Source organism: Lolium rigidum, chromosome 2, assembly GCF_022539505.1.
Source record: "Lolium rigidum isolate FL_2022 chromosome 2, APGP_CSIRO_Lrig_0.1, whole genome shotgun sequence".
NCBI lineage: Eukaryota > Viridiplantae > Streptophyta > Magnoliopsida > Poales > Poaceae > Lolium > Lolium rigidum.
Window position 1 is genome coordinate 235,459,992 of NC_061509.1, and position 17,327 is coordinate 235,477,318.

General features: G+C 47.0%; 1 protein-coding gene across 1 annotated transcript; it reads left to right on the plus strand.

Annotated features, from left to right (window-relative positions):
- Window positions 1-15,845: 15,845 nt before the first annotated feature.
- On the plus strand, window positions 15,846-16,974 carry LOC124690661 (protein PHOSPHATE-INDUCED 1-like). The gene has a single exon (XM_047224019.1). It carries the CDS (start codon window positions 15,846-15,848, stop codon window positions 16,818-16,820), a length of 975 nt encoding a protein of 324 aa, XP_047079975.1. The 3' UTR covers window positions 16,821-16,974.
- Window positions 16,975-17,327: the final 353 nt, after the last annotated feature.

Sequence of the window (17,327 nt, forward strand, 5' to 3'; positions counted from 1 at the left end):
AATTTTCCTATCGCAAGAACGAAAACACAAGCCAAGATCTAATCTAGTAGATGATAGCAACGAGAAGATCATGAGACTAACCCTCGAAGATTTCCAAAGCCTAACGAGATTAGATCTCATGGTGGATGTAGTTGATCACTTGCCGCTTGCAAAAGTGCGTAGAAAATTTTGACCGCTTGCAAAAGCGCGTAGAAGAACTTGACGGTGCCACAATCGGGCAGCACCTTGATAACGCGTGAAGCACACGTCCGTTGGGAACCCCAAGAGGAAGGAGTGATGCGTACAACAGCAAGTTTTCCCTCAGAAAGAAACCGAGGTTATCGAACCAGTAGAAGCCAAGAAGCACGTGAAGGTTGTTGGTGGAGGAGTGTAGTGCGGCGCAACACCAGTGAAACCGGCGCCAACGTGTAACCTGCACAACACAATCAAGATACTTTGCCCCAACGTAACAGTGAGGTTGTCAATCTCACCGGCTTGCTGAAAACAAAGGATTAAGCGTATCGAGTGGAAGATGGTGTTTGTTTGCAAAGAACGAGTAAAGAACAATGATTGCGAGTAGATTGTATTCAGATGTAAAGAATGGACCGGGGTCCACAGTTCACTAGTGGTGTCTCTCCAATAAGATAACTAACATGCTTGGGTGAATAAATTACGGGTGGGCAATTGACAAATAAAGATTCAATACATATCAATGATGATTACTATGAGATTTAATCAGGGCATTACGACAAAGTACATAGACCGCTATCCAGCATGCGTCTATGCCTAAATAATCCACCTTCGGGTTAGCATCCGCACCCCCTCCAGTATTAAGTTGTAAACAACGGATAATTGCATTAAGTATGGTGCGTAATGTAATCAACACAAATATCCTTAGACAAAGCATCGATGTTTTATCCCTAGTAGCAACAGCACATCCACAACCTTAGAACTTTCTGTCACTGTCCCGAGTTAAATGGAGGCATGAACCCACTATCGAGCATAAATACTTCCTCTTGGAGTTACAAGTATCAACTTGGCCGAGCCTCTACTAGCAACGGAGAGCATGCAAGAACATAAACAACACATATATGATAGATTGATAATCAACTTGACATAATATTCTAGATTCATCGGATCCCACCAAACACAACATGTAGCATTACAAATAGATGATCTTGATCATGTTAGGCAGCTCACAAGATCTAAACAATGATAGCACAAGCGGAGAAGACAACCATCTAGCTACTGCTATGGACCCATAGTCCAAGGATGAACTACTCACGCATCAATCCGGAGGCGGGTATGATGATGTAGAGCCCTCAGGTGATGATTCCCCTCTCCAGCAGGGTGCCGGAGGCGATCTTCTGAATCCCCCGAGATGGGATTGGCGGCGGCGGCGTCTCTGGAAGGTTTTCCGTATTGTGGCTCTCGGTACAGAGGGTTTCGCGACGAAGGCTTTAAGTAGGCGGAAGGGCGGAGTCGGAGGGGTCATGGGGGCCACACACGCTAGGGCCGCGCGGCCAGGGCCTGGGCCGCGCCGCCCTATGGTGTTGGCGCCTCGTGGCCCCACTTCGTATCTCCCTCGGTTTTCTGGAAGCTTCGTGGAAAAATAAGACCCTGGGCGTTGATTTCGTCCAATTCCGAGAATATTTCCTTTGTAGGATTTCTGAAACCAAAAACAACAGAAAACGAAGCGGCGCTTCGGCATCTTGTTAATAGGTTAGTACCGGAAAATGTATAATAATGATGTAAAGTATGTATAAAACATTCAAGTATTGTCATAAAAGTAGCATGAAACATAAGAAATTATAGATACGTTTGAGACGTATCACACCTCCGTACTCGGTCACAGGTATGGTGTTGATGAAGACGACGTCCTCCTCCCCGTTCCAGCGGGCAGCGGAAGTAGTAGATCCTCGTCGGAATCCCGGCAGCACGACGGCGTAGTGGCGGTGGTGGTGGAGAACTCCGGCAGGGCTTCGCCTATGCGCTGCGGGAGTATTGTGTGGAGGAGGAGAGGCTAGGGTTTGGGGAGAGAGGGGGGGGGTGCGGCCAACTCATGGCTTGGAGTGGCCGCCCCCCTCCCCTTGCCCCTATTTTTATAGGTGTAAATCCCCAAGAGTTGGACTCCAAGTCTTCGAATAAGACCCGAATCCAAAACTTGCCTTAGGGACAAAACCTACCCAAGGGGGGAATCCCACTCAAGGTGGGACTCCCACCCCTTCCTTAGGGGGGTTGGCCGGCCACCCTTGGGGAGTCAACCTGGGACTCCTCCCCTTAGGGTTGGCCGGCCATGCAAGGTGGAGTCCCTCCGGGACTCCACTTTCCATGGTGATTTCTTCCGGACTTTTCTAGAACCTTCTAGAACCTGCCATAAATGCACCGGATCATTTCCAAACTTGGAATATGATTTCCTATATATGAATCTTATTCTCCGGACCATTTCGGACCTCCTCGTGATGTCCTGGATCCCATCTGAGACTCCGAACAAAACTTCGAACTCCATTCCATATTCCATATCTACTTAAACAACATCAAACCTTAAGTGTGTCACCCTACGGTTCGTGAACTATGCCGACATGGTTGAGCCTTCTCTCCGACCAATAACCAATAGCGGGATCTGGAGATCCATAATGGCTCCCACATATTCAACGATGACTTTAGTGATCGATTGAACCATTAACATACGATACCGATTCCCTTTGTCACGCGATATTTTACTTGTCCGAGGTTTGATCATCGGTATCACGATACCTTGTTCAACCTCGTATCTGACAAGTACTCTTTACTCGTACCGTGGTATGTGATCTCTTATGAACCATTCATATGCTTGCAAGCTAATTAGATGACATTCCACCGAGAGGGCCCAGAGTATATCTATCCGTCATCGGGATGGACAATATCCCACTCTTGATCCATATGCCTCAACTCATACTTTCCGAATACTTAATCCCACCTTTATAACCACCCATTTACGCGGTGGCGTTTGATGTAATCAAAGTACCCTTCCGATATAAGTGATTTACATGATCTCATGGTCGAAGGATTAGGTAACTATGTATCGGAAAGCTAATAGCAACTTGAACTTAATGACGTGATCTTATGCTACGCTTTAGATGGGTGTTTGTCCATTACATCATTCATCAATGACATAACCTTGTCATTAATAACATCCAATGTTCATGATCATGAAACCTTGATCATCTATTAATCAACAAGCTAGTTATACAAGAGGCTTACTAGGGACTCCTTGTTGTTTACATAACACACATGTATCAATGTTTCGGTTAATACAATTATAGCATGATATGTAAACATTTATCATAAACACAAAGATATATAATAACCATTTTATTATTGCCTCTTGGGCATATCTCCAACAGATCTCCCACTTGCACTAGAGTCAATAATCTAGTTTACATTTGTAAAGATATAACACCTTGGCATTCTGGTGCTTTATCATGTTTTGCTCACGGGAGAGGTTTTAGTCAACGGATCTGACACGCTCAGAAACGTATGTATTTTTCCATTCATTTGCGTCTCAACGCATCACTCATTTTCTAAATGAGTCGGCATATATGTTTAGTCCTATGGTGGAACCTTAATTCCGCGGTCTGAAAATATGTCACTAATATTGTCATACACAATATAGCTTCAAAGTTCTGACACTATCGGAACTACACCAAGTTCTCAAAGAACTTTTCGACTTAACATCCTTAGTCATTGTCAAAACAATGACATACTCTGCCTTCGTTTGTAGAATCCGTCACAATATTTAGAACTCTTCTAAATCTAGCATAGACAACTTCTAGCTCATCGTGCTACCTTTTAAACAACACTTAGCCTAATTGAGATTTGAAATTCATTTTTATATGTGACCAAACTAATATCGGTGCAACACATTACAGCGATTTGTTTGTCATTACCCCATAAAAAACTATATATATATCATTGGTTCTTCTAAAGTACTCAAGGATATTCTTACTGTCGTCCAATGATCATCGCATGAATCATTCTGGTATATGCTCATAACACTTTAGAGCACAGGACATCTGATTGTGTACATATTATTCGTGATCTATAATCACTCATGTGTTTTTACTCATTGAGTGTCATATACACTCGTCTTGTTAAACCTTCACATGAAAAGAACACTTTCTTAATATTTTTATATTGAACTACTTCAGTATTCATTCTATGTACTTTGACTTAAACTTATTATGTGTTTCAATCTATCTTCATAGATCTTGACACTAAATATGTTTAAGTCCATATCCTTTCATTGAAGCTAATTATCAACGAAACCTTTTAATCAATAATATAATTACACTATTTATAATCATGATATGTCAGCTACATAAAGTATTACAAATATGTCTCAGCGCTCCCACTCAAGCATCTTCATCGTTTCTGATGAAATCAAAAACTCTTTGACTATTTCATCCGGTGAAGATTTCAACTCCGCAATACTCACTTCATCCAATTGAAGTTCGTATTCCTATCTAGTATTCTACGGACTAGCAAAACTTTTGGTTGTATCTTGTATACACCTTTAATACACACTTCTGTTAAGTAATATATTTTGCCATCCTACTAACATATCTCATAAAAGAAATATGTAGCGATTACTAGAATAATCCACATAGACTATAAGCATTGCTACGGAAGATCTAATCTTATCGTAGTCAACTCTTTGAACTTTGTTGTAAACAACTTTTCGACAAGTCGAGCTTCTTCAAGGATATTTCATCCAAGTCCATCAATTTGATAGATTCATTTACTTTCAAAAAGTATTCACCTATCTTGGATTTCATGGCGCATAGCCATTTTAACGGAGTCAGGGCCCATCATAACTTCTTTGTATGTAGTTGGTTTATCATTGTTCAAAAATAATCCTTTGTCCACAAATCATTTATTTGATCACAAAGTAAACCAAACCTACAAGGTTCAATAGGTACTTCGATCTCCATGGCTAAAACACTTTGTAGTCATGGGAGCCATGATCATCGTGGCCGCTTCCAGAACCTATTTCTGATGCTGCGCTACTCTGATCATCATGCTCAGGTTCATCAACCTTATCAAGTTCTATTGTCCACCCACTCAAATACTTCGCTAGAAAACAATTTCTTGGAAATAAGAAAGTAACATTAACAAACACTTTTGTCTTTTACTTCATAGTGGAAAGAATTTCCAATCAATTCTGTGGGATAACCAACAAAGACATTCATTCGATTTTGGTTGTAAACTCATTTACTTATGCTATGCATACCAAAATTTAAGAAAATGACTATTAGGGTTCATACCCATGCCATAACTCGTATGGTGTCATTTTAACGGATCATGATGATGCTCTATTTAGTGTAAAAGCGGTAGTCTCTAAAGCATAATCCAGAAAATATAATGGCGTCATTTTATATTATCTCATCATTAATCCAACAAGGTTTTGGATACATCTCTTGGATACTCCATCATCATTATGATACTCAAGAAATGTGAGTTGTAGAACAATTTCATAACTCTCTTAGATGTTCGCTAAAACTTGTAATTCAAATATTTCCACCATGATCCAATCATAGATATTTGACTTTTCTATTACGATGATTTCCACTTCATGCTGAAATTTATTTGAATCCATTCAAATGTTTCAAACTTCTTCCTTATCGAATATATCTACATATATATACTCAATTCATTGTTGGAAGTTTTCATGAAGTAGAAGAATCTCCCGCACACAATTATGCCCAGTGAACCACATACATCATTATGTATGTTTCCACTAAGTTAGTTGCCCGTTCAACTCTTGGCCTATGAACGGTATTTCAGTCATTCCTTTTAGAAAAGATTTGGAAGCGCCAAACGATTCAAAAATCAAATGACTCCAAAAATCCATCTGCATGGAGTTTCTTCATGCGTTTCTTTCTAACATGACCTAAACGGCGGTTCCATAAATAAGTGGAATTCAAATCATTTGCCTTATGGCATTTTAGCGTCAGTGTTATGTATGTGTGTTTCACCATTAAGATTTATAATAACTTATCCATCATACATGGAGTAATGTCATAATTTGAACAACTCATTGTTTTCATTTGACTAGAGCAAAATAACAATTATTAAGTTCTTTATTATAAATTCTAAGGGCTAGGTAGAATGCCAACGTCAAACATAATAACACTTTATTATGTTCCAGACGTGCGTTATTACCATATTCCTTATCAGTCACTTAGGCCATCGTATTCTTGTATTGCGTTGTACTGTATGACATCTCATACCAACCAATCTGGTACAAATACCCAAGAATTTCATTATGTGACCAATCAAGGAATACATCCATAACATGTATATCATCTATATACACCTGAGCTAGACTTTCTAGTCTTTTCTTTCTTTACGCCAAAATATGTTTTGTAGTTTCTCTTTTAGCTTTCCTCATTCTCAGAAAACACTTCACCTTCAATAACTTCTAGGTCCATTGGTCAAATACCAATAACCTTGAGGTTCTTTCTTTGAAGTTGATCATCATATGACAAGTGTTCCGGATTTCACTATTAGTAACCTTTTAATGTGATAAACAATTTCACTCATAATTTTTATCCATCTTATCATGACGACTTTCCGAGACCATGTCTGTACATGCTAGGCTCGTAAAGTTTAACCTTAATATTCGCATGTGCAAATCTGGCTTGCACCTGTTGTATGCACTCGTAGAATCTTTAACACCCGATCATCATGAGATGATTCGAAACGACGAGTCGTAGCAACGGTGCATACTAAGGACGATCACTTCATGGATATGCGAATATCGTTAGTGCCCCAATAGTTGGAGGATTGAGACGCCCGGCGTCTTCAACCTTCGTACATTCCCATAAAACTTATGAGTTTATGTAGTCTCACTAGATTATATTCTATCATCTTGCAATAAGGTCTTAGATATCACATATATCTCACACCTCGCTTATTTCTGAAAACAAAATTTCCAGCTCCTTACTTTTCAAACATATTTGAACTTTCAAGTTTCACGGAGACAAGATGATTTTAGGTACTAATTGAAAACATTGTTCCTAGAATCAACAATGTGAGGTTTACTAAAAGTTTGCAATAGGACTTAATCATTTCTTGATTCTTTAACAATACGGTACCAGTCCGTAAAGTTACTTGTCAGATGTAACAGTATTTGAATCTCAATTATGAAACTAACGCATGGTAGAAAACAGATGCCAATTCTACAAATTTAATTCAAAATACTATTCTGACTATGTTCATGATAATTAGTTCAAGTTTTAATCTAATTACTAATGAACTCCCACTTAATACAACATCCCTCATAGTTGTTAAGTGGTACACGATCCACATCCACTACACCAAAACCGATCATCACGTGAGATGATGTAGCTTCAATGGTGAACATCAACATGTTGATCATATCATCCATATGACTCGTGTTCAACCTTTCGGTTTCCGTTGTCCCGAGGCCATGTACGTACATGCTAGGCTCGTCAAGCAAACCCAAGTATTCCGCGTGTGCAAACATGGCTTACACCCGTTGTATGTGAACGTAGAATCTATCACATCCGATCATCACGAGATGCTTCGAAACGACGAACTGTAGCAACGGTGCATACGAGGGAAGAACACTTTATTATCTTGATATTAATGTGAGGGATCATCTTATAATGCTACCGTCACGATCTAAGCAAAATAAGATGCATAAAGGATTAACATCACATGCAATTCATATGTGATATGATATGGCCCTTTAGTCTTTGCGCCTTTGATCTTCATCTCCAAAGCACGGACATGATCTCCATCATCAACGGGCATGATCTTCATCATCGTCGGCGTAGCGTCAAGGTCCATGGCGCCGTCTTCATGGTTGTTCACCGTGTGTAGCAACTATTACAACTACTTTGAAACAATACTACAACATGAAATATAAAGACAACCATAAGGCTCCTGCCGGTTGCCACAATACAATAATGATCATCTCATACATATAAATCATCACATTATGGCCATATCACATCACCAAACCCTGCAAAAACAAGTTAGACGCATCTAATTTGGTTTGCATATTTTACGTGGTTTAGGGTTTTCGAGTAAGATCCAATCTACCTACGAACATGAACCACAACATTGATACTAATGTTGTCAACAGAAAGAGTAAATTGGATCTTCACTATAGTGGGAGAGAAAGACACCCGCAAAGCCACTTATGCAATACAAGTTGCATGTCGAACGTGGAGCAAGTCTCATGAACGCGGTCATGTAAAGTTAGCACGGATGGCTTCATCCCACTATGCCGCAAGATGCAAAGTACACGAACTAAAGATAACACAAGCATCAACGCCCACAAAACAATTGTGTTCTACTCGTGCAACCAATCTATGCATAGACACGGCTCTGATACCACTGTTGGGATTCGTAGCATAGAAAACAAAAAATTTCCTACCGCAAGAACGAAAACACAAGCCAAGATCTAATCTAGTAGATGGTAGCAACGAGAAGATCATGAGACTAACCCTCGAAGATTTCCAAAGCCTAACGAGATTAGTCTCGTGGTGGATGTAGTCGATCACTTGCCGCTTGCAAAAGCGCGTAGAAGATCTTGACCGCTTGCAAAAGCGCGTAGAAGAACTTGACGGTGCCACAATCGGGCAGCACCTCCGTACTCGGTCACACGTACGGTGTTGATGAAGACGACATCCTCCTCCCCGTTCCAGCGGGCAGCGGAAGTAGTAGATCCTCCTCGGAATCCCGGCAGCACGACGGCGTGGTGGCGGTGGTGGTGGAGAACTCCGGCAGGACTTCGCCTATGCGATGCGGGAGTACTGTGTGGAGGAGGAGAGGCTAGGGTTTGGGGAGAGAGGGGGGGTGCGGTCAACTCATGGCTTGGAGTGGCCGGCCCCCTCCCCTTGCCCCTCTTTTTTTAGGTGGAAACCCCCAAGAGTTGGACTCCAAGTCTTCGAATAAGACCCGAATCCAAAACTTGCCTTAGGGACAAAACCTACCCAAGGGGGGAATCCCACTCAAGGTGGGACTCCCACCCCTTCCTTGGGGGGGTTGGCCGGCCACCCTTGGGGAGTCCACCTGGGACTCCTCCCCCTTAGGGTTGGCCGGCCATGCAAGGTGGAGTCCCTCCGGGACTCCACTTTCCATGGTGATTTCTTCCGGACTTTTCTAGAACCTTCTAGAACCTGCCATAAATGCACGGATCATTTCCAAACTTGGAATATGACTTCCTATATATGAATCTTATTCTCCGGACCATTCCGGACCTCCTCGTGATGTCTCGGATCCCATCCGAGACTCCGAACAAAACTTCGAACTCCATTCCATATTCCATATCTACTTAAACGACATCAAACCTTAAGTGTGTCACCCTACGGTTCGTGAACTATGCAGACATGGTTGAGACTTCTCTCCGACCAATAACCAATAGCAGGATCTGGAGATCCATAATGGCTCCCACATATTCAACGATAACTTTAGTGATCGATTGAACCATTAACATACGATACCGATTTCCTTTGTCACGCGATATTTTACTTGTCCGAGGTTTGATCATCGGTATCACGATACCTTGTTCAACCTCGTCTCTGACAAGTACTCTTTACTCGTACCGTGGTATGTGATCTCTTATGAACCATTCATATGCTTGCAAGCTAATTAGATGACATTCCACCGAGAGGGCCCAGAGTATATCTATCCGTCATCGGGATGGACAATATCCCACTCTTGATCAATATGCCTCAACTCATACTTTCCGAATACTTAATCTCACCTTTATAACCACCCATTTACGCAATGGCGTTTGATGTAAATCAAAGTACCCTTCCGATATAAGTGATTTACATGATCTCATGGTCGAAGGATTAGGTAACTATGTATCGGAAAGCTAATAGCAACTTGAACTTAATGACGTGATCTTATGCTACGCTTTAGATGGGTGTTTGTCCATTACATCATTCATCAATGACATAACCTTGTCATTAATAACATCCAATGTTCGTGATCATGAAACCTTGATCATCTATTAATCAACAAGCTAGTTATACAAGAGGCTTACTAGGGACTCCTTGTTGTTTACATAACACACATGTATCAATGTTTCGGTTAATACAATTATAGCATGATATGTAAACATTTATCATAAACACAAAGATATATAATAACCATTTTATTATTGCCTCTTGGGCATATCTCCAACATGTTCTTACTTGCCCGCTGAGGCGAGAGCTTCGTTGATCGTCATCGGTGGATAAGTTGGAGTTACTTTCTTATGGAGATGCGATGACGATGATAGTTTGGAAGCAACCTCCATGCCGATCATCTCCTTGGTTGCGTGCCGTATGTGGAGTCTTTTGCGTACACAGGTTGGTTGGGGTTGCCCATTTTGTTTGGACATGTTTGTAACGATATTTACACGGTCTTTTAATAATTAGCTAGGCACTTATTTCATTCTTAAATAATTACAATGGCAAGTATTTTTCCTCGTTATAGGTTCAAAATAATTTTATTCGTAAATCTCTTTTACAAATATACAACCACCTGAGAAAGCACAAGGATTCCCCGCTCCGGCGGTGACTAGTCCCTGGTTCTGGGCGCCCCGACCCAAGATGGGCTCGGGCGGGCCTAGATGGGTTCGAGCGGGCTGGGGCTTTACAATGGCGAAGTGACTGATAATGGCGATTACAAGACCGTGATGGCGCATACTGGAGAGCGAAGCTGGGTGGTGATGCTTCCTTATGCCATAAATTTTTGTTGCGGATGGGGGTGGGAGAAATCCTTGTTAGCTTGTCTGCCTTGACGCAATGCCGCCTTCGAGTGGCACCATTCGTTTCTGGAGGGCATCGTGGAAATCTGCTATGCACTTTACTCTACCTATCGGGGAAACCCTAGGACCGGTGTGTTTTGGGCAGCAACGCCTCGTGGACGGCGTTTCCTTCTTAAAGTTGTTGCTTGATACGGAGCGCTTCAGTGTGCTTGGAGTGTGGTATTGTGGTGGGCTGAAGATGGAGGGCACAGCCGGTGTCACTTCAGTGTGCTTGGAGTGTGGTATTGTGGTGGACTGAAGATGGAGGGCACAGCCGGTGTCATCATTTTTTCGCTTCTCCATTGCTTCCATTTCTTTTCGCTTTGGGCTTGCTTGTGTTGTTGCCTCAGCATTTTCGTGTTTTCAAACTTTTGTATCGGTGCGGTTGATGTTTCAAGAAGGAGAGGAGGAGAGGCGTAGTCGGTCGGCGCTTTTTACCCGGCCTCGCGTGTTTACACGATCTGAGCCTCTCCATCATGGACGTTGAAGGCTTGAAGCGCTTCTGCAGATGGCGTCGTGAAACTTTGCCTTAGGGCATCTCCAGCGGCGCGACGCAAATCGTCCGTCGTGACTGGAAATGCGTCTGGGCCCTGCTCCAGCGGGGCGACGCAAAGTGACCGGCCTGTCCGCGGAGACGCAAACCTGACCCAAATATGCGCCAGGTTTGCGTCTCCGCGGACGCTCGGCGGTCGCGGAAAATGTCCGCGTTGGGTACATCCGGGCCCGGTCGGCAGTGAGTAGATAAGCAAAATATTTTTTTATTACTATTGATTGGCCAAAAGGGCCATCTTTACAAAGATGGTTAGTCGAGTTAACCTAAAACTACAACGGCTGTACCTACTCGCCGTCGCGCGGCCTACACCGGCCTCGGTTACTCGCAGTCGCGCGCCCTACTACTGGCCGCCGGATGGGCCGGCGCCGTCGTCGAAGCGGGAGCGCTTCTTGCACTCCGCGCGCTGCGCACGCCGGCGAACGGACATCTCGTCCTGCCGCCTGCGGCGTTTGAGGGCCTCGGCCAGGGAGCTGTCCCACAGGGCCGTCACCGTCGCAAAGGCCACCTTGGTAGCCGCCGCCTCCGCCGTCGCCCGGCCCTCCTCCTCCTCTGCCGCCGCCTGGACCGCCGCCGCCGCCCGGGCCTCCTCCTCCGCCGCCGCCTGGACCGCCGCCGCCGCCGCGTCCTCCTCCGCCTGGACCGCCGCCTGGATCGCCGCCACGTCGGCGACGAAGCGGGCCCTGTCCCTAGCCGCCGCCGCCACAGCTTCGTCCCTGGCGGCGATGGCGACCTCCATCTCCCGGTTCTCCTGCTCGACCCGCGCGGGAGAACGGCCCCTACTGCTGGAGCGAGTCCAGGTCGGAGCACATTAACCCCCTAGCCATGGCCGTCGCATAGGCGGCGGCTTCCTCCTCCGCCACCAAAGCCCGGCGGCGGCTGGGCGTCCCCGCCGGGGACTCGAAGGACGCGAGCGGAACCCGGCCGGTCACCGGCGCACTCGAAGCGCCCGGCACGGGGGGGGGGGTCGTCGTCCGCGATGTCGTGGATGACGGCGTCGGCCGGAGGGGCCGCGAGGGCCGCCCGCGCCTCCGCGAGCTCGGCCCTGGCGTCGGCGAGCTCGGCCATGGCGTTGGCGATCTCCGCCCTGGTCGCCGCGAGGCGCCCTTCCGCGCGCTCTACCGCCTCCGCCTCCGCGACCTCCAGGTCCACCTGCTGGGCCTCAACGCCGGCGACAGCTACCTCGTCCTCCTCCTCCTCCGGGTGGAGCTGGCGGCAAATGTCAACAACTTGCTCCCAACTCATGTGGTCCGTCATGGATGGATGGTAGGGTGAGGTGTGCCCGTCGCACCCGGCGGTGTCCACCGTATATAGCCACGGCGGGCCGGGAAACGGCGTTGGCGCGCAGGGCGTTTCCCCGCGTGCGAAACGCCGGCGAAACTTGCGAATGTATTGGGCGCGCGCGCGGGAACGATCGTCGTCGCGCGGGAACAGTTAATCGCCGGCGGCAGTCCTCGACGAGACGTAAGACGCCATTAGCGACCTTGACGCTGTCCCCGGATAAAATATGCGTCCGCACCGCTGGAGCTACCCCCGACACAAACGGTCGCCCTCGGCCATAACGCATCCACGGGCCGACGCAAACGAACATTTCGGACGTCTGAAATGCGTCGGCCCGCTGGAGATGCCCTTAAAACCCTTGTGAACCCTTTATTCGCAGAGGCCATCGCTGCTGGGCGCTGCCTGGCGAGAAATTTCGTCGGCCATATGGATCAGATCGAACACTCTCAAGAACCAAAACAGATGGGGCCACGCAATGCATCCTTCCTACACGGCCATACCTACATCTATACCTAATAATAAGGGGAGAAGTGTTTCCGTGGTTCGGTCCGTTAGAAACGAGTATTTTCGTTCGTCCGTCCTATCCTACGTCGCTGATCTTTTCGTCCGTCCCAAACCCGTGGCTTGCAAGGAGTCCGGCTCAAATAAAACTTCCTCTCTTCCTAAACACGTAGTGCTACATCTACGGTATCAAACCGTGGTGGACAAGAGACCAAACAGACCCGGCGAAAGCACGCCTAGGAGAACCAAAGGAAAATATCAGCCACAGCCGCCAGGATGAGAGCGTCCCACCCTTCCTACGCTTGCTTCCCCAAGTCTCCGTCACCCACAAAACAAATCCTTCAGGCACACGCCGCACCTGCCTCCTCATATAACCAGGAAACGAACGACCCCTCCTCTACAATCTCCAAATTAGCTGAAATCCAATCGAAATAGGGAGGGAGAGTCGAAAGACGTTGGCACCAGGATTTCGTCGAGGGTGATCGGTTCTTCTCCAAGCAAACCAATATGTCTTGATGCCCAACCATCGGATCCAATGGAGCACATCGTCCAGCCGGGCGACGGCGACGCACGAGGGCATTGATCAGCCATGCTAGCAGCCATCAAATCGATGTGCCCGAGCTCCTGATTTCGCCAGCTACGCCAGCGATCCCTGCCCGGACTTTCCTATGTCTCCTGCAAGGATGTTCTGCAGCGGCGGCTCAAGGGCGCGAACGCATGCAGAGGTGGTACATGAGGATGAGCGGGAAGCGGTTTCTCAAGGCCCAGGCGGCAGTGGCATACGGTGAGCTGCACCGGCGAAGCAAACGGCGAGCTGCACCGGAAGAAGTTATGGTGCGGCGGGTGCTCTTCATACGCGATTTTTAAAACGAGCACACTATCACTGGGTGGATATATAGGTGGATACTTACATGAAGCTTCTCATAAATTTTTTACTCTGCTAGATGACACGATTGCATGACCCTGTCCGATCAAATTTCTTACATGGACAACATGGTATATGTATCAGACTCTATGCTTGGGACGAAGCTGCCGTCGCCGAGCAGCCAGCCATCCACACGACTGAAGCAATACCACTCGCACGTATTGGCCTGGCCCCGGGCTCGATTTGCCGATTACTTTCCTGCAAGGGCTGTTTAAAGCTTGCATGATATGCTTCTGATGCTGGACGGTTCTGCACTGCTGCTGGCCGTGGCTAAACCTGAAATTCAAAGCCAGTCAGCTAGAAAGTATAGATGAGAGGCAGCTAGCAAACAATATAAGCATCGGCCGATGCCGCTGATCGGGTTTTTTTTAGCTAGGCTATCTTATTTGGCATCCATGGATGTCGACCCTGTCACCGGAGTACATGACTAACTCTTACACGAGCGAGGCGTCTTGCCAGGCTTCTTTGGCTCGGACTATGAGCGAGCTGGCGGAGCTAAGAATATGTGTACCAACAAGTACACTTTTCTGTAGTCTGCGGGTTTGTGACCAAATGTTTTTGCGTAAATATCTATAACGTTTATTTCTGTGATATGCGTATGAGAAATAATTTCTGCTTAGTATGCTTAGATACAGAATCTAAGTTTGACATAAGCTAATAAAGAAAATCATCTGTTCACGTCCACTGGATTGGAATTTTGTTTTCTTATGTGCAAACTGCTATCAAGAGAAGTGATCTTCTCTCTAAGAAAAATGTTTTTGATGATTCAACATGATTTATTTTATTTAATTTTCTCCCATGTAATTTAATGATAAATAAATTTGCATGAAATTTTCATATTTTTTGATAACCATGATGGACAAAAAAAAGCAAGTGGTATCTTTTGCTTACATTCTCAGAAATTGTTGTATAATGAAACATGTAAAAGGATTAAAATTTGGGGAAAACACAACATACTTAAAATAGTATAAAATGGTGAAACAAAATAGCAAGGTACCTACTTCAATGGGCATGCACTAAGAAGAGGCGAACTAAGGTTATTAGCCCAAGCATGACAAAATGTTCTTTTAAAGATGATTTTAATGTTTTTCCGTTGCAACGCACGGGCATGTTTACTAGTACTGCCATATGGCGATCCGGTGAAGGCTTCATCCGAGGGAGGATCAGCGTTCTCTGTACCACGTCCAGCCTGGTCGTGATGCGACCAACGCACGAGAGCAGCGACGCCGAAGCCCCGTCCGTTGAAGCTAAGAATACTCAATTCAGCCTGTCGCGGCACGGAGGACACAGACTGCATGTGAAGCCGAACGGCAACGCGATCCATGAACGACGACCCTGGATCGCTTGTGTCCCCTGCCCGCACGCGCAGCCGTTTTGTCTGCTGAATCACCAGCCCTGGAGAGTGGAGAAGACAAAACCAGCTCTTGTATGTCGCCCATCGTCTCCGGCTGTTTGCAATTGTAGCTTGCCTGTTGACCTAACCTACGCTTTCTTTAGGTTCTAGCCTCACCACAACAGCTCAGCGAGGCTTGATTTTTCAAGATGCCGCGACCTCTAGTTCTACGAGCAGCGCCGGAGCGGACAGCTGCACCTTGAGATCTGCATGCCGCTGACCGAGGGAAGCATCCGGGAACGGAAGGGCTCGGTGCTGGAGCCTCCCTATAAATAAGCGCTTCCTCGGCTCATATCTCAGCATCGATCACACACACCTTTCTTCGAGTTCTCTCCTGCTCACTCTAGCGTCTAGTCATAGCCAAGCTATCTCTGTTCTTCCACCAAAATCCCAAGTCAGAAACATGGCCGTCGTTCGTGCAACACCAGTCGTGCTGCTTGCAGCGGTGATGCTTGCGAGCACGGCGCAGCTTTGCATGGGGGCGAGGCGCCGCATGGAGCTGTACCGGCCAGACCCAGCCGACATGCTCTCCTTCCACAACGGCGGAGCCGTGCTCCACGGCGACATCCCCGTGTCCATACTCTGGTACGGCAAGTTCAGCGCGGCGCAGAAATCGGTGATCGTCGACTTCCTCCTCTCCCTCACCGCTGAGACGAAGGCCGCCGCCGCCGCGCCGTCCGTCGCGCAGTGGTGGAGCACCATCGACCAGCAGTACCTCTCCCCCGTGGCCAGCACGAGCTCCAACGGCGCTGGCAAGAAGACGACCCGGGTGCTGCTCGCGAACCAGCTCTCCGACGGCGCCTATGGCGCGGGCTCCATGGGCAACTCCCTCACCCTGGAGCAGATTGCTGCCCTGGCCGCGACGACCAAGCCCAAGAAAGGCGGGATCGCGTTGGTCTTCACGGCTGAGGACGTGGCCGTGGAGGGCTTCGGCATGGGCCGGTGCAGCCTGCACGGCTCCGACGCCGGCGCCGGCACGGCCTACATCTGGGTCGGAAACCCGGCGACGCAGTGCCCCGGCCAGTGCGCGTGGCCGTTCCACCAACCCGCATACGGGCCGCAGAACCCGCCCCTCGTGGCGCCCAACGGCGACGTGGGCGTGGACGGCATGGTCATGAACCTCGCCAGCATGCTCGCCGGCGCCGTCACCAACCCGTTCGGCGACGCCTACTACCAGGGCAGCAGCGACGCGCCGCTAGAGGCCTGCACCGCTTGCACGGGGAAATTCGGCAGCGGCTCCTACCCTGGGTACGCCGGGGACCTCAAGGTTGACTCGGCCACCGGCGCCAGCTACAATGCCAACGGCGCGCGCGGCAGGAAGTACTTGCTTCCGGCGCTCTTCGACATTTCCACGTCTGCTTGCAGCACTTTGGTGTAGAGCAAACAACATTTCTAGGATTATCTTTTAGTTCGTTTGCTGAGAAACTAAGTAGTGTATATATGCCAGCATGGAAGCATGCAATTCATTCGTTTGTGAGATTATGTGTCGGCAATAATGTTGAGCGGAGAAATGGAATTGAGGTTAGTCAAAATTGGTGCAATGGCCCCCCGCAATTTTGTTGTTGTTGCAATGGTCTCATTTTTATTTTTTGCATTTCAACAAACAAAGAGTATTAACAAGAGATTCACTTCCCCATTTAGAGGAAACAACAACTCTTTCGTGATAATTAATAGAGTTTATAGATTTTCATACAATGTACAGTACTAACAATCTTCTAAGGGCATCTCCAGCGGCGCGATGCAAATGGTCGTTTTCATCCGCCGTGACCGGAAATGCGTCTGACACCCTCTCCAGCGGGGCGACGCAAAGTGACCGGGCTGTCCGCGGAGACGCAAACCTGGCCCAAATATGCGCCTCGGATGCGTCTCCGCGGACACTACGCGG